Source organism: Balaenoptera acutorostrata, chromosome 6, assembly GCF_949987535.1.
Source record: "Balaenoptera acutorostrata chromosome 6, mBalAcu1.1, whole genome shotgun sequence".
Classification (NCBI taxonomy): Eukaryota; Metazoa; Chordata; class Mammalia; order Artiodactyla; family Balaenopteridae; genus Balaenoptera; species Balaenoptera acutorostrata.
This window is the reverse complement of record NC_080069.1, coordinates 9837192-9860773: the sequence shown is the minus strand read 5'-3', so window position 1 is coordinate 9860773 and position 23582 is coordinate 9837192. Positions and strand designations below refer to the sequence as shown.

The 23582-nt window shown below is 43.4% G+C and overlaps 1 protein-coding gene across 4 annotated transcripts in view; it reads right to left on the bottom strand.

Moving 5' to 3' along the window:
- Positions 1–9311, bottom strand: part of KIF13B (kinesin family member 13B) — a 190946-nt gene extending 181635 nt beyond the window's left edge. For all 4 annotated transcript variants that reach the window (XM_057547830.1, XM_057547831.1, XM_057547832.1 and 1 more), the window contains exon 1: positions 9177–9311. In XM_057547830.1, coding sequence (XP_057403813.1) covers positions 9177–9231 — 55 coding nt within the window. In that variant the 5' untranslated portion in view covers positions 9232–9311. The remainder of the gene's footprint in view (positions 1–9176) is intronic.
- Between the last annotated feature and the right edge of the window lie 14271 nt (positions 9312–23582).

Genomic DNA, 23582 nt, shown 5'->3' with positions numbered 1-23582 from the left:
GCTCTGCAACAAGAGAAGCCACCGCAATGAGAAGCCCGCGCACCGCAACGAAGAGTAGCCCCCGCTCCAGCAACTAGAGAAAGCCCGCGGGCAGCAACAAAGACCCAACGCAGCCAAAAATAAATAAATTAATTAATTTTTAAAAAATGTCCCTCTCTATTGGCTATTTCTATTTATAACAAGGCTCAAACACCTCCCAGACTTTGGGGGGAAAAAATGCCTGTTCCTAACTACACCTCTAGAGACCGCTCTTTACCTTTCCTTTCTATATGAAGCTTTTTTGTTTTAATTGAAGTAGAATTGATTTACAATGCTGTGTTAGTTTCAGGTGTACAGCAGTGATTCAGCTATATACATACACACACACATATATATTCTTTTTCAGATTCTTTTCCCTTACAGGTTATTACAAAATATTGAGTATCGTTCCCTGTGCTATACAGTAGGTCCTTGTTAGTTATCCATTTTATTTATAGTAGTGTGTGTATGTTAATCCCAAACTCCTAATTTATCCCTCCCCCCTTCCCCTTTGGTAACCATATGCTTGTTCTCTATGTCTGTGGGTTTATTTCTGTTTTGTAAATAAGTTCATTTGCATCTTTTTTTTTAGACTCCGCGTATAAGCAATATCATATGATAGTTGTCTTTCTCTGTCTGGCTTACTTCACTTAGTATGATAATCTCTAGGTCCATCCATGTTGCTGCAAGCGGCACTATTTCATTCTTTTTATGACTGAATAACACTTCTACATGGAGCTTCTTAGAAGAATGCTCACGTATACACACTGCTTCCATATAGACACACACACTGATTTCTCAGCCCACTACCAACATGCCAACACCAATTCATTCATTCAGTCAAAATTATTCTTCTGCCATTTTTTGCCCTGGGCCTCCACATTACTTTCACCAGCTTTTCCTTATGCCTCTCTTCTTGGCCTGTGACCTCGTCCTTCACGCATGCCTTAATTTGATGTCTTATCTCCTAAATATAATAACAACTCGCAAATCTACACGTATCTCTAGTCCCTTAGTTTCAGACTCCTGTACAACGGCTTTCTGCATCCATCCGCTTGGCTGCTCTTCAGAACCTAAAACTCAACCAGTCTGTTGCGTTTCTTCCAGGCATGCACTACATCTTAGTTGTAGGTGCAGTGCATGGCACGTGATAAGCACTGACTAAATATTGTTGAATGTCCAAGAATGGAGCCCATAATTTCCCACACCTCCACCCTAAAACCTGCTTCTCCCACGTTTCTGATCTCAGTTAATGACACCAGCACTCGTTCACTCAGTTATCTAAACCAGAAGCTTTGCAGTCTTCCTATATTTCCCAAATCTCAGTTGCTTTCATACCACCTTGACAAGTTCTTGCTGGGTGTGTCTAGACTGCAAGGCCAGAAATGCTCTTTACCCCACCCACCTCTCAGGAATGCGTTTGCAGCCAGCAACCCTCAGGACAAAGAGCAGGCCTGCTCACCACGTAAAAGCAACCGAGTCCCCCAGCTCAGCGCTCCTCAGATGCAACCCAACCCACTGCTTGCAGAGCATCCATCTGGACCCCTCCATGTCACCCCTGTGGGATCTGCAGGCAAAGGGAACCGCTCCTGCCACCTGCTGCACCATGAATCCTCTGACCCAAAAGTCCTGTGTCCTCCTCCAGCACTCATGAAACAGAAACAAGCTAATGTATTAGCCTGTGAGCAAGATGAAGACACAGCTTAATTTATCTTCCTAAAGCATCACTGTTAAGTGCCACTGCTCTATTCAAAAACCTATACATTTGCGACAACACGGATGGACCTTGAGGGTGTTGTGCTAGGCGAAGTAAATCAGACAAACACCGCCATATGATTTCACTTATATGTGGAATATAAAAAAAAAAAAAGAACAAACAAAACTTACAGACACAGAGGACAGACTGGTAGTTACAGAGCGGAGGAGGTTAGGGGTGGCGAATGGGTGAAGGGGGTTAATTGTTGGGTAACTGGACTTGTTATCGTGGTGATCACTTTTTAGAGTTACCTTGTACACCTGAAACTAATATACTGCTCCATACCAATTTTACCTAAAAAAAAAAAAAAAAAAAACTATAGTGACTGCACTCCTCCAACTCTGTCCGAGACCCTTCTGAATCTGCCTGTACCTCACCCCTCTTCACACCCCTCTGCTCCCCACAAACCTCTCGACTTCAGTGAGGCCACCTTCCATCACTCTTCTCATCCCCCACTACCTATATTCTTCCAGCTTTTCCAAGAAAGAAACAGAATTTCAGGGCTGGGGCTCTGAAGTTGAACTGCCCAGGTTCCAATCTCCAGTTTCTCCACTTGATAGTTATGTGATTTGGGGCAAGTGGCTAAGCTTGTCCAAGTTCCCATTTTCTCATCTGTAAAATGAGTTATAATATAAATTTTTCCTAGCATTTTTGTGGCGATTAACCTAAAATAATCTAGTTCAGTGCTTGCGACCATGTCGATGCACAGCAACCTCTCTTTAACTATTATACAGATACTGTCTCCTTCCTGCTGTCTGAATTTTTACAGCTAACTTCCTCACTGTTCTTGCTTAATTCCTACATCCATGTTTTGCTAAGTCCAACAACTCATCTTGTGAACCCCACCTGCCATGCCTTCCTGTCAATTGCCTTCAACCCGTTCCTCATCATTCTCAAGCCCCACTCCCATTTCTTTAATTCATAAGGCACTGCCATCGTTGCTTTGTGTACTATACTCATAACTGATTCACCTGTGTATCTCTTACTACCAACAAGACAGTGAGCTCTTTTGCTCAAAGGTCATGACTTACGCTTCTCATATATCCTGCACATCTTTGAAAATTACGCAAGCTCAGGAATGCAATGTCCCTCTAAAGATCATCATGTCCAATATAGTAGTAAAAGCACAGGTTTTAATGGCAAAACAGGTGAAATTCGGGCTCCAAAATACTGGTTTTGTAATTCTGGGAAAGTTACTTAACCTCTCTGAGAGTCTGTTAAAAAGAAATTCTATAACTACCTTTCAAAGTTTTGTTTGAAGAATAATGTATAAAAAGGAATGAACTCTGTAGCTCACAAACAGAAAGCTCTCAAAAAGCAGCTATTAAAAAAAAAAAAAAAAAAAAAGCAGCTATTAATTTTTTCTTCAATCAACACATGTTAAATTGAATAGGCGAATTCATTACTACCAGCTTTTAAAGATACCTACAGCTTCTGAGAGCTAAAGCCCAGGACCAATTAAGTCATGGATTTCGTGTCCCATACACCAGTTAGTTTCACACACTTCCCTAATGACTACACTGCTTCTCTCAGCCAAGCTTTTTTAAGAATATGCTTTGTTGAACACAAGGGGAAGCTGATCAGCAAGCATAGAGATCAATAACGAACCCATTTCCCTCAGTAAACAGCTCAATCCATCTGCTTAACCAATATTTTAGCCAGTGGTTTCTTCCATCTTCAGAACTTAAGAAATGGAAAAGTTGACGTTAGTCATTGTTTTATGGGGGGGGGGGGTGGTGAAAGTAATGCCAATTCAAACAAGTTTTGATTTGATTTGATAAACTTGTACTTTCTTCTCCAAAAGCCTCTGGCCCTATATGTATAAATCCCATTTTTCAGTCACGGAGTTGACAGCAGAAACAAAAGAATGTTGTGATAGATGTGTGTCTCATCCTCCATTAGCATCTCGAGCAGATGCTAACAAAACAAGCATCTTCTGTTTCAGAAAATATGTCAGAAATTTCCATCCACAGTCATCCCTAACTCCAACACCAGTTATCTGAGAAGGCTTAAGAACCACCAGTGGGCTCAGGGTCAAAGACTCCTTCCTGTTTCAAACAGATTCTCCCACCCAACCCTGCACCTTGATTCCCAAGGATCACCTGTTTTCCTCACTGACGGCCAGGGTCTTCCAAGCTTCTTCCTACTTCCTCAGTTTCACCTGTCTTTTGATTCACGACTGCTCACTTGGTTTTCACTGGTCTCCTTACTCTTCCCATTCACATGGCTTCATTTTCACCACACACTTGTTTTCTAGCTATGCCCTGAATCAGTTACCTACCCAGGCTTTCAATCTTGCCCTAAGATCTGGCAATCTTTCTCATCATGCTTATGTCCAAGACCCACACGAAGTTCTCAAAAGCTAAACAGAGCACATGGACCAGCCACCCTGAAGCCAGACTTCTGGGCCCCCTGCAACTTCGCCTGACCTTCCTAATCTCATCCTTCTCCAGTCAACCTCACGGAACACTCCTCCCTGTGTTAGCACAGGCTAATCTCATCTCTGTGCCTAAACTTGCCTGGCTCATTCCTGTCCCCAGGCCTTTGCTCTCAGGCCATACTTCCTTCTCAAAGAACCAAATCCCCACCCTTCCCACCAGGCACCATAAGCTTCCTCCCTCCACAGAGAAAGAAGCCTCCCCTAATCACCAGGTTTCCAGGGATCCTTAACTCTAAATTCCTACATCTCCCTATCACTCACCTGGTACTTTTAATAACTAGCAATCTGCTGAAGGTGTTTACCTTTTAATCTTATCTTTTCATGTGACGGGTCATTTCCTTATGAGCATAAACCATAAAGTGCACTTTAAAAAACTGAATACTATAATACTAGACAACACTAAGAGAAAGTTTTTAGGAAATAAAATTCCCCCAACAAGATCAGTCTCATTTTTTCATGTTTCTTTCTAGCCCTTGCCCATTCTTGTTTACGTTTTTAACATAGTAATAATCATAATAGTAGATTCAACCATATAGTTACACATACTGTTTTACATTCTGCTTTTTCTAACATAAAAAAGTCTTCCTCGTTAAATGGTTTTGATTTTCATTTTTAACGTCTATATCTTATCCACTGAGATACTAGACTGTGATTCACTTAAGCACTGACTTCTTTTCCTAGTTAGACATTACGTTATTCTTTGTGTCTTTCACTGTGTTGATTCTTCTCCGTGATTTTCACTGCATCAAGTACTGAAAAATGCAAAGCAAACCCTTGAGAAATACCTGTTAAAATAAATTTATTGTCCATGCTTCCTAACACCTGAAATAACCCATTTCACTGTTTTTTCTCTCTAGCTAAATTTCTAATGTAATTTCTGGTTTCATCACCTTAGGCTAGGTAGACAGCAAAGATATTTCCCAAACACTTTTTATATAGATTTATTTATTTTGATAGTTAATCTCATACATATTTAAACACGGGAAGCCCCTTGAGGGAAGGCAGTAAGATCCCACACTAAGATAAGGTAGACACCTGGCAGGCGTTCAATAAATATTAAATATTTTTTAAGCCATCTAAAGTTATAAAATATCGAATTCCTGAACAGGAGAGTGTCGCTGATCTAACTAGTGCCATCAATTATGCTTGTAAAACTTTCGGCTCATTTAATCATTTCACTGGTTAATAATGTATGAATGGGTGTTCCTTACAGTATACAGAACACCACCAAGTCACCTGGTGACCTGTACAGGTCTGAGAGATGACAAACAAACAGAACTGCAAATAGAACTCCCAGATCTCATGACAAAACAAGCTTAACCTCTTTTACTTTAGCTGTTTAAGTTCATACTTCAAATGAATAAAAGCAAAAGTAGGGGCTTCCCTGGTGGCGCAGTGGTTGAGAATCTGCCTGCCAATGCAAGGGACACGGGTTCGAGCCCTGGTCTGGGAAGATCCCACATGCCGCGGAGCGATTAGGCCCGTGAGCCACAATTGCTGAGCCTGCGCGTCTGGAGCCTGTGCTTCGCAACAAGAGAGGCCGCGATAGTGAGAGGCCCGCGCACCGCGATGAAGAGTGGCCCCCACTTGCCACAACTAGAGAAAGCCCTCGCACAGAAACGAAGACCAAACACAGCCATAAATAAATAAATTAAATAAATAATTAAAATAAAAAAAAAAAGCAAAAGTAAAAGTTGTAGTATTAAAACTATGTAAAATTACATATGCACGTAAGTATGAACTGGAATGAAAAATAAGACAATGAGTGTGAATTGTTAAGGTGGAAGAATGTCAGAGACATTTTCCTTTTTATTTTTTGTTTTCTTAGTATAATGTTAAAATGTATAACAAGAAAAATATTCCCAACAAAAGCATATTCGTTAGTCATTACAATAGCAATTACAATTGCTATTACTGAAGTAGGGCCTAATGCTGAATGTTCAAATAACTAAGTTTCCCAAGCCCACATGTAATTTAGCAAAAAAGACTGAAACACTCTTAATTCCATGATAAATGTTAAATAATAAACCAATTATCTACCTTAACACCTAAGCACAGTCAGATACTGAATCACATGAAGAACTTAATGGTACACTAGAAGCTTCTTGCAAATTTCAGATTTTCCTCAACAAGTAGCTAATGTGATTCCAACTATCAGTCTTTAGAGTAAAACTACATCATCCCAGGAACCCATTCTCATCTCATTCTCATTTGTGAGGAGTGATTTCTGAGGTTGCTTCCTGCACTAACCTGCTAAGGGAGAAACAATTATGACTAAAAGTTTACTATTCATCAGAATTGTATACTATTACTTAATCCATTAATTTTCCCAGAAGTAATAATTGGTCACAGTAATAATTTTTTCAAAATTACTGGAAAGAGATATGACTTTGTTTTAGCCTTTTTAAGCAAACTCTACACAGCAGTGTAAAAATCACTGGCTTTAGAATTCCACTCCATTGTATTCCACAAGAACCTCTAGATTTATGTAAATGACTACTTTATGACAAAATAAAAATAGAACCACTTTTAATTGTCTGTAGTAATCACTAAAAAAAAAAGTCCACGTGCATTCAGGAAATGTAAGGCTAGGTAAGATACGGCACTAAATGAATCAGAAGGCAGTATACCACAAACAACGTGCTTCTACTTATAGGGTAATGGATCTATGCATAAACCTTAATTTTAAAATGAGTTCAGCCAAAGGGACAACTAACATCTTTTCCAAAGCTAGAAGTATTATTCTACGTACCCCTTGAACCTCTGATACTGACAATTATTACAATCTAGTCAATGACAATTTATAAGTAAAAAGGATACTGCTTGCCCTGGAAAACTGAAACTCAAGGTCGGGGGAGGGGGAAGAGGAAAGAATTTTAATTATCCGAGATAGGTCTTTGGTGGTGGTGGGTTAGCTGCCTCTTTTTAGCACTGACATTTCCCAAGTTTTTCGTGAATCGGAAATTTTTTAAATGTGCCGAAATCACCCTTTCAGAATCAAATCCCAGCTAAGTTGTGTTTTCTGTGGCTTGGTGTTTTGTTTTGTTTTTCTTAAATCACTGTGATGGTAATAAAGTTGAAGTGAACTGAAATAAACCTGCCTGAACACTCGAGGACCAGAAGCTTTCAGACACTGTCAGAGTTCATCTAAGTTCTTTCATTTTGTCAGAGCAGGGAATTAATGAGGCAAAGGTTGAAGACCCAAAACGTGAACTCGTTGAGAACTTAAAGTAATTAAGTTCTTAGGGAAAATTCTTGTGTCATCTTGACAGCCTTAAGCCGAGCAGGGACAGGAGGAATCGCCAACTTAAAAAAAAAAAAAAAAAAAAAAACTTCCAAGAGGACAAACCTAGAAAGCATATGTCACCTGTTGATCTATGTATCTCAATATATACCAAAGACAGCAAAGACAACTAGAAAGCAACTCAATTTCTACACAGACTTAAACAACACAACTACAGGGTTTCCCTGGTGCCGCAGTGGTTAAGAATCCGCCTGCCAAGGCAGGGGACACGGGTTCGAGCCCTGGTCCGGGAAGATCCCACATGCTGCGGAGCAACTAAGCCCGTGCACCACAACTACTGAGCCTGCGCTCTAGAGTCCGCGAGCCACAACTACTGAGCCTGCGCTCTAGAGCCCGCGAGCCACAACTATGGAAGCCCACGTGCCTAGAGCCTGTGTTCCACAAGAGAAGCCACCGCAATGAGAAGCCCGCGCACGGCAACGAAGAGTAGCTCCCGCTCGCCGCAACTAGAGAAAGCCCGCTCGCGGCAACGAAGACCCAACGCAGCCAAAAATAAATATAATAAAATAAATAAATAAACAACACAACTACAAACAAAGAAGTTGCGAAAATGACTGAGAAAATGATTGTGGTACGTACACGAATGATTCGCATTAGTTAAGAGCCTTCTCAGCTGAAAAGTCATTTCCTGGGACTATAATGATCCCACTAGTATCACCTGGTATATATAGGAGGTGTTTCCAATATATCTCACTTAAAGTAACTTGCCCCGTCACGCTGCTAGTTAAGCATTAAAGCCAAGGCCCGGCCCACCGCCTCTGACTTGAGTCAGGTTTTCTCCATTACATTTGACTGTCTAAAGAGGATTTAAAATGTACTGTTTATCTGCTTTCTCTACCCTCCCTGCAGAATTGAGAGAATGTCTGAAAGATACAATTTCACAAGAATCTTGGCACCTAATCTATTTATTGTTGAGAGATGACGAATATGACTTCAAGCAAAAACAAAACTTTCTCAACAGTCAAGAAAAAGCGGGGGGTCGGGGGAGAGCAACTCCTCTACCCAAGTTCAATCAAAGGATTTACAAGTCTTCATGAGTCCAGGTTAAAGGAATATAAAGTGAAAAGCCAAGAGGAAGGACTTTTCAACTAGACTGCTTTCTCACGAGTAACCCCAACTCCCTGCCCTTCTTCCTGCCACGGGCCACAGGAGTGCGGGGTCGGGGCGCCTGGGCCACCGACGTGGGGCCTGGGGGTCCCCGGCTGTCCCGGGCCAGGCCGGAGGGTGAGGACCCCAGGGCGGGGGCCGCGCTGACAGCTGGCGGGCCGAGAGCGGGGGCGCGGCGAGGCGCGGGACCAGGGGCCGGGTGGGGAAGGAGGAAGCGAGCCAGGGGCGCGGGCGCCCTCCTAGAAGGGCAAGGAGACAGGAGGGCAAAAGGGCGGCGGGGCGGGCGCGCCGGCGGAAGGGGCAGCGGGCCGGGACATGGGGCCCGCGGCGCCCCGGGACGCGGTGCGGGCCAGGGGAGGGGCGTCCCGAGCAGGCGGGGCGGGCACGGGAGACGAGGTTTCGGGGTGCGCGGGCCGCCCCCCCCCCCCGCCCAGACACGGACTCCAGGGGCGGGACCGGCCGGACCCCACACGGCGGCCGCGGCCAAGGGAAGGGCGCGCCAGGCACCTGCCGCCTCCGCCGCGGCGGCCCCGGGCGCGCTCGGCTCTCACCTCTTCGGTTCATGGGCCGGATCCGGACGGCCACTTTCACTTTGGAGTCTCCCATCCTGCCGCCGCCGAGGCTCTCGCTCGGCTTCCGTCTGCCGCGGCCACCGGGCAACTCTTCGGGGCTGACCGGGCGGGAGGGGGCTACGGGAGAGAGGGGCGGGGCAGGGGCGGGGCCTGTGGGGGCGGGGCCGGCTCGGGACTCCCGGCGGCGCCCCCGCTGCATGACGGGACTTGTAGTCCCCGTAGGTGGTCGCGGGCAGGGCGGCAGAGGTCCGGCGCGCTTCCCTCTCTGGAGTTTGTAAATACCCCTCTGTTTCTACACAATTCTTACTTACCCTTGCAGTTAGTACTGAGACGTAAGCTGTCGATGAGCTGATATCTCACCTGAAGACAAACAGTTGAATAGATGGCACTGGAGACCTTGCGACCTCTTTCATACTCATTTCCTGCCAATCTTAGTGTTTGATCTCTGGCTCAAATTATTTCCTCTGCCTGGATTGCCCTCCCGGCCATGTTTGCTGAAATCAGCCTTCAACACAAGTCAAAATTCACCTCTTCTGGAGGTCTTCATAAATCCACAGGTTACCCTATACCAACCCACCTCCTATCCCCCTTCCAGTCAAGACCTTGGGCTCTGGCATCAATCTGGGTTCAAACGCGCCCTTAGCACTTTCTAACTGTGACCAAGGCAAGTGATTTGACCACTCTATGCTTGTCTTTTCATATGTAAATGAAATGCCTACTTTATGGGATTGTTGTGAGGTTTAGTGAGTTATTGTAGGTAAAGCTCTTAAAACTCCCAGGCACATAAGTGCGCAATAAAAGTCATTATTTTTGCTCTGTTATAGCATTTATGCTGCAACTATTTATGTCTCTCCTATTTTGTATTTTTAAAACCATATCTTATACGTGTAGCCTAGCCTGTAGTAGAGACCCAGTAAACATTTATTGCATGAATGAATCAATGACTCAGTGAAGCCACACTAAAATGTGCTTTTTGTTAAGCCCTAGCAGAAGTGCTAATTGGTGGCCTGTGGGCAAGATCTGGCCTGCAAACATGTTCTGTTTGGCCCAACGTTATTGGCCAATGCATGAAAACTGGGAGATTTTTACATGCAATGCTGGGCCTACATTACATATTGGGAATATCAATAGGAAATGAGTAGCAGTGGCCACCTTTATAAGAGGCAGTTCCGCTTGGAGATGTTTAAATGATAGAACAGAACTCAGAACAATTTTACAGATGAGTAAATACAGAAAGCTGGCAAGACTTGCCCTTTTACCAACCATCCTATTGTTGAAAGAGCTTCAATACAAACAGAGTTGTCCAACAGGTTAAAAACACATTTAAGAGACTATATAGCACAGGGAACTATATTCAATATCCTGAGATAAACCATAATGGAAAAGAATATAAAAAAGAATGTGTATATATGTATGTGTGTGTGTGTATATATATATATATATATATATACATATATATATACATATGTATATATGTATAACTGAATCACTTTGCTGTACTGCAGAAATTAACACGACATGAAATGAGCCAGACACAAAAAAAGCAAGCCCTGTATGATTGCACTTATATGAGGTACATAGAATAGTGAAATTCAGAGACAGAAAGTAGAATGATGGTTGCCAGGGGCTGGGAAGAAGGGGAATAGGGAGTTAGTGTTTAATGAATACAGAGTTTCTGTTTGGGAAGATTAGAAAAGTTCTGGAGGTGGATGGTAGTGATAGTTGCACAACAATGTGAATGTACTTTATGCCACTGAACTGCACACCTGCAAGTGGTTAAAATGGTACTTTTTAAAATATAAATTTATTTATTTTATTTATTTATTTTTGGCTGCATTGGGTCTTCGTCGCTGCACACGGGCTTTCTCTAGTTGCAGTGAGCGGGGGCTACTCTGCGTTGCAGTGCATGGGCCTCTCATTGCGGTGGCCTCTCTTGTTGCCGAGCACGGGCTCTAGGCATGCAAGCTTCAGTAGTTGTGGCTCGCGGGCTCTAGAGTGCAGGCTCAGTAGTTGTGGCTCGCGGGCTCTAGAGTGCAGGCTCAGTAGTTGTGGCTCATGGGCTTAGTTGCTCCGCGGCATGTGGGATCTTCCCGGACCAGGGCTCGAACCCGTGTCCCCTGCATTGGCAGGCAGACTCCCAACCACTGCGCCACCAGGGAAGCCCTAAAATGGTACATTTATGTTGTGTATATTTTACCACAACTAAAAAAAGGTAAAACATCATATCATTATGTTGTACACCTGAAACTAATATGTCAATTATACCTCAATTTAAAAATAAGTAGGAAAAAAAGGTTAAAAATAGAAAATGCAACCCCAGAAGGCCCTCCTTACAGGAAGGGAATTTCTTTCTTAGCAGCACTTCCTCTGAGATTTCAAGGGGGCCTTCTCAGCTGGAGAAGCAGTAGGTTTCAGACTGTAAATCTTTTGATTTTCACAGCCCAATAAAGTAAACAAAATAAGGAGGACCAATTTAGCATTGTCAGCTTTTTAATTTTACCAAGTAAATTCTTTAAAAACTAATGGATACAACAAATTGCTGTCTACTATCACTATCATCCTTTAAAAAAAATAAAAGCCAGGTCACAAAGAATATATTTTTATACTGAAATCATTTGCTGGATGAAAACCCTCACTCCTACCCTTTTGCTCTTATTTAGCATTGAAAAAACTTTTGTCATGGCCCTTGGACTGATTACCAGAGTTGGGTATTCTAGTCTTAAACGGATTTCCTATTAACCATCTCACCACATGCAGGTTATAACAAATGAGGGTTTGCAACGTGCCAAGGTTCCTGGCCATCCACTGTTCACTTTATATCTCTTTTATAACCTGGTAAATTTTCTTTTTAAAAGGCCTGTTCTGGGACTTCCCAGGTGGCGCAGTGGTTAAGAATCCGCCTGCCAATGCAGGTGACATGGGTTTGAGGCCTGGTCCGGGAGGATCCCACATGCCGCGGAGCAGCTAAGCCCGTGTGCCACAACTACTGAGCCTGTGCTCTAGAGCCCGCGAGCCACAACTACTGAAGCCTGCGAACCTAGAGCCCATGCTCTGCAACAAGAGAAGCCACTGCAATGAGAAGCCTGCGCATCGCAAAGAAAAGTAGCCCCCACTTGCCACAACTAGAGAAAGCCCGCGCGCAGCAACGAAGACCCAATGCAGCCAAAATAGATAAATAAACTTTAAGAAAATAATAATAAAATAAAATAAAAGGCCTGTTCTGATGACAGCTTGAATCTAGCTTAACAGAAACAAGGCAGGCAGAAAAAGAGAAGGCTACCAGTTTCTATGTGAACATTGTATTTCAATTTAAGCTCAAATTTCCGTGAGGAGAAAGCCCCTTAGGAGTCGAAGAGGTGGGGGGGATGCAATAGGGAAGAGGTGAGGACTTTCTCTAAAGTTTCAAAACCATTTAAGTGGTCCTGGAAACATCTGACTGGAAGAAAATGACAGGAGCTTCCCAAGGGACCGTAGAGAAACACCCCTGTGGGCTACTCTCCCTTTGACCTCTTATTCACACTAATCTCCCCCTTTTGACTTCTGCAATAAACGTGAGAGAGGATTCTTAGAGGGAAGAGGCAGAGACTAGGAATGGCTTTATCTTCCCGGGGAAAATCTTGCTGCAATAGTGAGAGAGAAAGGACTGAGAGGCGAGTTTCAACCTGCAGCCCAGGAGCTTGGGGACTTTCACACCAGGTGACTGGAGAGCTGCCCTGTCACCTGGCTGGGAGTGCTGGTTCGGACTCCAACAGAAGAGAGGGAAAGTCAGGGTTTCTCTCTTTTGAACTATTAGAGGAAAAAAAGAACTGGTAAATAAGGCACTCCCTTGGACCATTGTCTTGCAAAGCAAGGACTTGAGAAATCCACCAATATTTACATTGTAGATACTGCAGTCAAGACATTGTTGAATTTTAGCTGTGTTGATAAGAAGGTCCTCGTTTATTTTGCCCTGACCCTTTGCAGATCTACTTGTTCTAAAACCAATTTCTAGTTTACTTTTTTGTTGCTTTGATCCACAATTTCTGATGATCCCTGCAGAGGTTGAGGAAGACGTTTTGCCTTATAAGATCATCACTTAATAGAATAATGAGAACAAACATACTGAATAATCACTATGTACCAGACACTCTCCTAAGCATTTTATGTGTATTAACTCACCTAATCCTCACACTAACCCTATGAAGCAGTGACCATTACTCTCCTCACCTTGCAGATGGGGAAACTGGACCTGACAAACTTACTGAAGCTGCCACGGTTGTGCTCTGACCCCCTCTCTACAATCCTTCATGACGGAAAGTGTCTCCATACAGACTGCTCAGCCCATAGGAATTTGAAAACATCTAATTTTCACTATTCTACTTTCCAAAATAGTTTCTAAAACCCTACTATTGTAAAAAAAATTTAAAAAGTGGGGACTGTACGCTAACTTCTATATTTTTAAAAAGGGAGGGAATGAGCTAATCACTGCATCAGGGCAAAAGACATCTCTCCGGCGTAATTAAGGATTTACCTGCGTGCCTCAGACTTAGCTTTGCCAGAGGTCTAAGTTTTCCCAGTTGTCTCTTCCTGTCTCCCCAGCTATACTGTGAGCGCAAGAGAGTGTCTTTTTCAAGTCTCTATGTCTCCAACACCCAGTATAATCCCTGGTACTCAGTAGGCAGGCACTTAATACATGTGAGGGAAGATATTAACAACCCAGCACCGTGATTAACCACAGACAGGTGAAGTTACTTGCCTCCAATCTACACAGAGCTAGTAAGCTGCAGGGTTGGAATGCAAACACAAATTTGATTCTGAAAATCTAGGCTGTTTCCACAAAGAAGGCCATCCCTATGTGTCCTCTTATGTATCTTTCATGTTAGTGTTCTCTTTCCTATGTTGTGAATTCCTAGTGGATGTCAGTCTCCAGAGTGGCCTTTATTTTACAGGTGTTATTTATCAAGTGCTTAGTATGGGCCACACATTGTGCTCAGCACCCCCCATACACAATCTCATTTAACTTTCACAGCAATCCCATGAAGCTTGGCGATATTATTACAGCCTTTGACAGATGGGCAACTGAGACTAAATGGGGCAAGTTAACTTGTACGCTGGCCTGAGTAAGAGGTTCCTAAATGCAAATTCTGGGTCCCCGCTGTGTGCTCTTGCCCAGGCCTTCAGACCACTGCCACTACCCCACCCTGCTTCATGTAGCCTCTGGTGCCCTGCTGGGTCCCTCAGCCTCTCCTGACACTTCATCAGCCACGGACTGGCAGGGCCACACCTGGATCTTGCCATGATCTAAGATGGCTCCACCTATGAAACTCAATAACTCTCATCCACAGCCTCAACCTCATCCAACCTGACTCACTCCCCTACTGCCAGGTACCAATGCACTGTTTTTAAGCCTCCAGTTCCTCAACTTACCCTTTTCCTCACACTCAAGCTCCTTCAGGGGCTCATTTTCTTACATCTGTAGCTTAAACCTTCCTCTTGCCCGTGTCATCACCACCACTCATGCCCCGTGAGTTCCTAAACTTAAGTCATTTCCCTTCCCTCGTTCTCCCATACTTGGTCAGTGCCATGTTGTGATTTACAAGAAATACATATTTGATCATTCAGAGGACCAAAATCTATGTCTCATATGTATTTGATCTTCATTCACAGTTGCTCTGATGGCTCACAGCTCCCCAAGCTCTTGGAATTTCCTAAGGGTTGAGAGTGATCAAGGTGTCTCTTGTTGTGTTAATGATGTGTCTTTTGGAAAACACCTAAGGCTGGGGGTTGATTGCCAATGGGACCGACCTGTGATTAGACCTCCAGGGAGGGGAGCTAGGCTGGAGTTGAAATCAACACCATTGGCCAATGATTTAGTCAATCATGTGTATGTAATAAAGCCTCCATAAAACCCCTAAAAGGACAGCGCTGGGGCCCTTTCTTGGAGTTTCCACGTGGGGGAACCAGTTTCCATGTGGGCTCTGGGCCCCAACCTCCACGAGGACAGAACCTCCTTTGTTTGGGACCTAGCCCTATGTATCTCTTCATCTGGCCCTTGATTCCTATCCTTTAATATCTTTTTATAACAAATCTAGTGAAATGTGTTTTCCTAAGTTTTGTGAGTCATTCTAGCAAATTAATTGAACCCAAGGAGAGAGTCATGGGAACCTCCAATTTATAGCCTGATGGTCAGAAGTACAGGTAACAACCTGGACTTGCAATTAGCATCCTGAGTTAGAGGGGGTCATTGGAACTGCTAATTCATAGCCAGTCGGTCAGGAGCACAGGTGACAACCTGGGCTTGGGACTGGCGTCTAAGGTGGAGGGTGGTCTTGTGGGCCTGAGCCCTTTACCTGTGGAATCTGATTCTACGTCCAGGTAGATAGTGTCAGAATTGAGTGGAATTTCCTGTCACCCTGTTGGTGTCCAAGAATCGCTTGTTGGTGTGGGGAAGCCTACACACATACACACACACACACACGTTGGAACTGGGCCCAGGAACCCTGCTGGAGGAAGTCACACACCCGTGCACCTTGGTGCCCTCACAGATCTGTGCTCTTTGGTCTCAGCGTGGCCCTCAGTGCCCTCTCCCATTCCTCCAGGGCCTTTACCATCTTTACCACTTCCCCTCAACCCTTAGTCGACCTCTAGTTACCTCTCTCTCTGCCTCTTCCATAGCCAAGCTCCCCCAGATAATCTACACTCACTGCCTTCCCTTCCTCACCTGTCATTAGTCAACCGACTATTAATTCAATCATGCTTTTGCCACTTTCACCCCTCCAATAAAACCAGGCTGGCCAGGTGTACCATTGGTCCTCGAATTGCAAATCCAGTAGGGTGCCTTTTGGTCCTCATTTTACTTGATTTCTCTGTGGTATTTGGTGTTATCGACCATCCCCTTCTTGATGGTCTTACTTTCTATGACATCACTCTGTTCTCCTTGGGGGATTTTTTTTGTTTTTTGGCCACACTGCACAACATGAGGGATCCTAGTTCCATGAAAAGGGATCGAACCATACCCCCTGCAGTGGAAGGGCGGAGTCTTAACCACTGGACCACCAGGGAGGTCCCTGCTCTCCTTGCTTTAATTAATTTATTATTTTAGTCAACAAACTTCCCTACCTTGTGCTTGGCATTACGGCATTAGGTGCTTGGGATACAAAGATCAAAAAGAGGTGGTGACTGTCCTTAAGGGCTAAGAAGTTTGGTTAGATTTCTGGAAATTTTGTAACTTCTTCAAGTTGTTTTGCTGCCTCTTTGTTTCTCAGAATAGTGTGGGAACCCCCTTTAAGGATGGTGCACTGGGAAAAGAGAAGGCTCAGTAGACCTAGCTTGGGAGATCACAGGGAAGGCAAAGCTAAAGGTACTCCACCCAATTCCAAAGCTGGGGGGGCAAGAACAGCCAATAGATGGAGCGACAGCTAAGCAGTAGAAGAACTAGCCACGAAAGAAAGGGGACAACGGAAAGAAACACTAGTCTTCATCGAAGAGTAGCTGCAGGAGCCTAAACTGCAAAAAGCTCATATGGGTTCCTTGCTGTCAAAATCCATGTCTCTTGTACCTGTTTGTTCTATTTGCATTGCCACCATCCTATCCTAAGCCTTCTACAGTTCTGGCTTTCAAAGCTTCTGCATGACCCCTCCCCAAAAGATACCTCTGGCAGAAAGTATCCCTCCATCCTGTGCATGGGGTCATGCACTTTGGGGTCATAGAATTGGGTTTCTCCTGAAAGGGTAAAAGGCCACAACTGTGGGGCTCAGGAGGCTGAATAGAATTGACTTGGATTTTTGAGAGATTTCGATGATTGGCAGAGTCCACTTGGGTGCTGGAGGTTAAAGGTGTCCCCTGAAGTGTACTAGGTAGGGCGCCCCCCTCTTTCCCTGGGATCTCATTTGGAATGAAGTAGGGTTTACGAGCCCCAGAGAGCGAGGTGTACTTTGTAAACATGATTATTTATACATTAGTTTCCTTTTTTTTCTCTCTTTGTGCTCAGTCAACTTTTCTTTTTTTTTAATTTAATTTGTATTTTATATTGGAGTATAGTTGATTTACAATATTGTGTCAGTTTCAGGTGTACAGCTAAGGGCTCAGTTATACATATACATGTATCTATTCTTTTTCAGATTCTTTTCCCATATAGGGTATTACAGAATATTGAGTAGGGTTCCCTGTGCTATACAGTAGGTCCTTGTTGATGATCTGTTTTATATATAGTAGTGTGTATACGTTAATCCCAAACTCCTAATTTATCCCTCCCCCATTAGTAAACTTTTCTTAAATGTATGTGTATTTGACCTATGCTAGGCGGAAGCAGAGGAAGGGACTTTTGACAGAGCTTTAAAAGGGAAGAAGTCTACCTCTGAGGCCAATGTGGTGAAGGCAGTGGGGACGGCGGGAAAGACCACAACACGAGTCAAATCAGAAGTAAAGATCTGAGATCACTGGGCTCTTCATACTAACCTTACAGCCCTGGGTTTTGCTTCATTTTAGAAGGCGGCATCCCCTTACTCACCCCTCACTGCTGGACGGTCTCTCTTACCCAATACTTTTGCTCTAGTTGCTCTCACTCACGTTGCTAACTTCCCTAGGATGTCCTCCCTCCCTCTGCCAATTAACACCTAACCACTCAAGCCCCGTTTTCTCCATAAACTCATCCTCCGCTCGTACTACACACGTCAATGTTCCCTTTTGGGAGCTTCTAGCTCTGTACTGCACGAGCATCGGTGACAAGCCGACGTAAGCAACGTGTATAGGTCTCATCTTCTCCAATTAGGTGGAGAACTCCGTAGTGGAGATGCTGTCTTCTTGTCTTCGGTATTGCTCCAAGTGACAAGCACACAGCCAACTCCATCTATACTTGGAGACTGAACTATTCCAATTTAAAAGACACAGAGTGGAAGAGACAGGAGGCATGAGAAGGGCTTTACATTCATTGTTTTGACTGATATTCTACAGTGACAAGAAATTCCAGGAATAACATAAGCACGGGTGGTGGCACGGAAGTTCTTTCAAACATCATTTTGCCCTCTTTATTGAGGAAATGTAAACTTCCTCCTCATCTCTGAAGATCCAGAACGAAGAGTCCCCTCCAAACACACAGATTCCACACTAAACTCCCCCAAAGTGTCCACTATCTGTACGAACATATTACTTCCCTCTTTGTTGAAAAGTGTCTGGAAAGAACAACCTCCATAATAAATCTCTGATAGGCCTAGTTCATCTCCATAAATCATTCAGGGACGGAGGTCAGGAGAGGGTATTCTTTTGGTATTATTCCAGGCAGATTGTACAATTCAGGCCCCATTAGTGAGCACAAAAGGACATCCATAAAATATTCATAGGCTGTGGTACAAATACATTGACTGCTTGCGGGACCCACTGCCTAAGGCCTGAGATTCGTCAGACCCGTGGTTGCAGCAGTCTGCTCCCTTCAGCTCAGAGGTTTCCACAGCTCATCAACAAATCTGATTTAGAATTTAAAGGGATTTTTTGAAACCACAAGAGAAAGGGTGGGGTAAACTGGAGGTGAACTATTTTGCCCAGGTCTCCCAGCCTGAGGAGAAGCAACTGGTTTCTCATGGGGAGGGCCATCTGGTGAAGGAGAAAAACCTTCTGGGAGAAATACTGGATAAAGTTAGAGTTGGGGAAAAGAAAGGAAAGAAAGAAAGAAGGAAGGAAGGAAGGAAGAAAGGAAGGAAAGAAAGAAAGAAAGAAAGAAAGAAAGAAAGAAAGGAAGGAAAAAGGAAAGAAGGAAAGAGGAAAGAAAGAAGGAAAGAAGGAAGGAAAGAAGTAAAGAAAGAAAGAAATCTCCTAGAAAAATACCTGGGGAGGAATCCCTGCTGTGAAAGACACCCTCCCCCCTCTATTCATTATTGCTATTTTTTATCACATACAATTCCATCTAATCCAAATTTGATAGCATATGCAATCAATGCAAGGTACTTCCCTGATAAGGAATCAAAAAGTGAGGATGACATACTTTGCATTTCCAGGTTAGAATTTACTGGAAGATAATGATGCTGTTCCAGTGGAAGAAAAAAATATCCATCAAATTCCTCCTTGGATACTGGCAGGGAAATGAGATCCTGTTTTCCCAGGGAAGTTGTCACATGTGGCAGCTGCAGGTGGCTGGAGTGGAGGCCTGAGCCTAGCTGGGGAGAGAGAAGGAGCATTCTGAGTCACCCCAGATTCAGATCTAGGAGGTGTTACCTCTGCAGGAAGCATGAAGGTGGGTGGCAGTGAGGGGTGGGAGGGCAGAATGCATCAAAATCCCGATACTGGAGGGAAGAGAAGGGCAGAGAAAATGGCTCAGGCTAGGATGGATGCCTCATGTGGTTTTAATCTTCTAGACACTGGGCATGAAGTGGTTAAAAAGAAACCCAAGGCAGCTGCAGCCCGGGACTCTGTAATAAGAAGTAACGTAGAGTTCATTTTTCTATGCCATCGAGGGAGACTTTGTTCTTCAACTGGGACTCAGTCTGGAAGCTGTTCTACCCACTAGAAAGCCAGAGGCTATAAAACCCTGCCAGTGCCACAGCATGACTCAGGGGCAGCTGAACAAAGCCCGGGACAGAGCAGGGCAGCTGCAACTGTCTCGCACTTCGGTACCATCTATGGAGGAGAGCAAAACCGCCTTAGAAATAGAGAACGGTGTAGCCATCCTTCACCAATATAACTACCAGACACATTCAAGGCTTACCTGTAAAAACCTGAAAAACTAGAGAAAAATAAGAGCGAATATTTAGCTGAGCTCAAGCAAAGAAAGAAGTCATCAGTAATAGTAAGAGTACTGAGGAACTTGTGCAAGGTCTGTAGGTGGAGCTGGGGTCTGTGCTACACCAGAGCCTTACTCTCAGCTCTGCACAGAAGTGCTTCTTCAAGGGGAAAAATAAAAACAGGTCGTTTGGAAAACGAATATTTCTAAAGTATACCCAAAGAACTCACCAAAACTGGAAAGAGCCAGCAACAAATTGGAAAGTTTTGGCAATATGTGATAAACATAAAGTTGTAGTCCTGAAGAAGACATTTAAAAACAAAACGAAACAAAACAGAAAGAGACGAATAGAAGGTAACAGGCTATTTCTTAAGGAAGAAATGTGAACAATGCCCAAGATACACAAATGTAATACGTTTTAAAAGGAGAGTGAAAATACAATAGGACTAGTTAAACAAATATTAACCTATATTTAAGAAAAAAGCACAAAGACATGTTTCTTTTTCTCCCATAATGCCATAGGATATTTTTACTCTTTGTTTCCTTTTTACAATAACTTAGAGCATCCTTCTTTGCTTTTATGTGGTGACAGACTGAACATACTCAAATGCAAAATTCAGTTGGCGCTTACCAAGCCCACATTACGCTAACTCCTGGTGTCAGCCTTATGTGACGACATCAAGCTAAATATCCCCTCAACAAAAGCATACTGCATGGAATAGTAGATTTTACTTACTAGTAATTACAGGGTTTTAGACTTGTGGGAATTTGCTTCTAGCTTTCCAAAAATGTTCATCCACTTTGTATCTACAAGCTTGTTTCGGTTGGTCAGCTGTTTGTCAATAATGTCCTTTACAGCTATAAATTCATCTTATAAACTATCCGTATGGAAAATGTCCATCATTTGTGAGCACTCCAGAGCAGCTTGGATGAAATCATGAGTTAAATTTCTCTCAGGGAAAATGATCTTAAAGCATGGATGTAATCTGAACTTGTGAAATCAAAATTTGATTCCAAGTAAATTATAGTTTTAGTAAAGAAATGAGAAAGTCCTGTTTAATTTGGTTGCCCTTTTTTGGTGACTTTTTTTTTTTTTTTTGAGTTCTGAAGCAGTCTTATTTCCAAAAATTTCCTTATGAAACTTTTTGTTACAACCTACACATAACATCAAACAATTGGAGTGGGCTCAGTCCATCCTTAGCTGGGCTTCTCATGGCCTCTTCAAAGATCATCAAACACTTCTGGAGAAACAGCATACAAATTTCTGCTTTACAGTCATTCTTTTTTCCATTCTTATCCTCATTGTATTTTCAAATTAGAGAAGGACAGTGTTCTTGTCCCTCATTTTGAAAATATAATTTTACAGGCAATATTTAATATCTTTTCTATGGCCAGCAGCAGTGATAGCCTATGTCTAAGACATATGTCCTATGTCTAACAAGGTGATCTCCTTCCATTTCTATAAAGTCAAATATATCATTAAGTAATTCTGCAGTTTTCAGAAAACTGAAAAGTGACTACAACTTTCATAATGAAAACCTCAGCTTCACAGGTGAGCAAATCATATTCCTCTTTAGCAGTGTAGTGTATAAGGTATACAAAACATTCAGTAGGAAAGATCTTTTTTCATTGCCTTTGGTTAAAAAATGTATAGACTGAAACTGCCAAAATTTACATTTGGACCGTCTGCCAAATAGGCAGATAGATAAGCAAGGTCCAGTTGGCAGTCGGATAATATATCAACAATCTTTTATGTTTTCTGTAGTTTCATTTAAATCTTCATAGAAATCAAGAAGACAATTTGAGATTCCATTTTTCATATCAAAGTACCTAAGAAATAGAACATATTTTTTGTTGTTGGGGAGGAAAAGACTTTTCCTCTACCCTCTTAGATTCAGTATCTGAGGCTTGTGAATTAAACTGGCCAAAGACTGATTAACAGGAGAAAAGGCACAATTTTTATTTAATAGTTACAGGCACAGGAATTCACAGAAAAGAAGTGAAACTCAAAGAAGCAGTTAGATTCAGGAGCTTATATACCATTTTATTTATTTATTTATTTTTGGCCATGCCGTGTGGCATGTGGGATCTTAGTTCCCCGACCAGGGATTGAACCTGCGCCCCCTGCATTGCGAGCGCAGAGTCTTAACCACTGAACCTCCAGGGAAGTCTCATATACCATTTTAACAAAGGAAAGGACGTTTGGGATTCAAGGGATGACAAATCCCAGGGAAGTAATTGGGAAATACATGGGGGCAATAGTTATTTTAGTAAGGCCTGTTTGTGCAAATTCATCTCAGTGTCGACTCCCTATCTCTGGTGATAGGAGTGCTCTCCCTGGTACAAGGGGCTGGGGGTGGGAATGGAAGGTTAGCTTTCTCCAGGGGAAATTTATGCCTTGCTTTTAGGCATATGGGAGAGGGCAGAGAGTTCTTCCTGCACGTGCTGTTTCTCAAGTACCTTTAGTTCAAAATAATATGCCAAAGTGGCATATCCTCATCCCCTTCGTTATGACTAGTGTTGCTCTGATTTAACCCATCACTTGATACACTGTAGAAAGCATAATGGTTGGTAAGTTCTGCCAGAATCAGCCCTACATTATAAGAGGCCAGTTTAGATCGATTTAGAAGGACTTGCCCATCTCATCCCGGACTTTTAAGATTCAGACTCCATGTGTGCCTTTACCTCCCCTTCTGCACCATGCTCGATCCCAGTATATTTTCTGCACCTGTGTAGCATGCTCGGTTTTGTTGCTTTACCTCCCTAATCATGTACCATGTCCTTCCATCTGTCATTAAAATGTCATGGTCCTTTAGCCTTCTTTTTTCAGTGATGTCGAGGTCACGCTGGTGTTTGTATCGTATTATGAACCCTTAGAAAACATGGTCACAATATTCACAATGTTAAAAAATAAAACTAGCATTCGGTACAAGCAAATTCTCAATACAAACAAAGCACAAGAGTTAAACCACAGACAGAGGCGAAGACAGACTGTTAAAGATTATAAGGCACTTGAGTTGCACACCTAAGTAGTATCACACCCAGTGATGTGACAGTGGATGATCTGTTATGGGAACTGAAAATCACGGTAGCCAACATCAGCAGTCAGTGACCGTGCAAGGTGGGTAATCTATCCACCATATCCATTTGACACTAAAAAGAGGTTTCTTTTAGCCCCTAGGTTTTGGCCACCATAACGAGTTTTGTCCTTTCCCCTCATCTTCCACACTCATGCCGAAAACCATTCTTTCTCATGTACAGTGGAGGGTTTCCTGGAATGTGGAACTTTCAGTGCTGAAACCACGGGGGGACAGTCCTTGTGAAAACAGTACTTTCAGATATTTCTGGTCAGAAGTATATATTGGTGCACCTTCTCTGGAGAGCACTTGCATGTGAATTTCAAGAGCCTTAAACATGTGTAGGGCTTCCCTGGTGGCGCAGTGATTGAGAATCCGCCTGCCAATGCAGGGGACACGGGTTCGAGCCCTGGTCTGGGAAGATCCCACATGCCGCGGAGCAGCTAGGCCCGTGAGCCACAATTACTGAGCCTGCGCGTCTGGAGCCTGTGCTCCGCAACAAGAGAGGCCGCGATAGTGAGAGGCTTGCGCACCGCGATGAAGAGTGGCCCCCGCTCTCCGCAACTGGAGAAAGCCCTCACACAGAAACGAAGACCCAACACAGCCATAAATAAATAA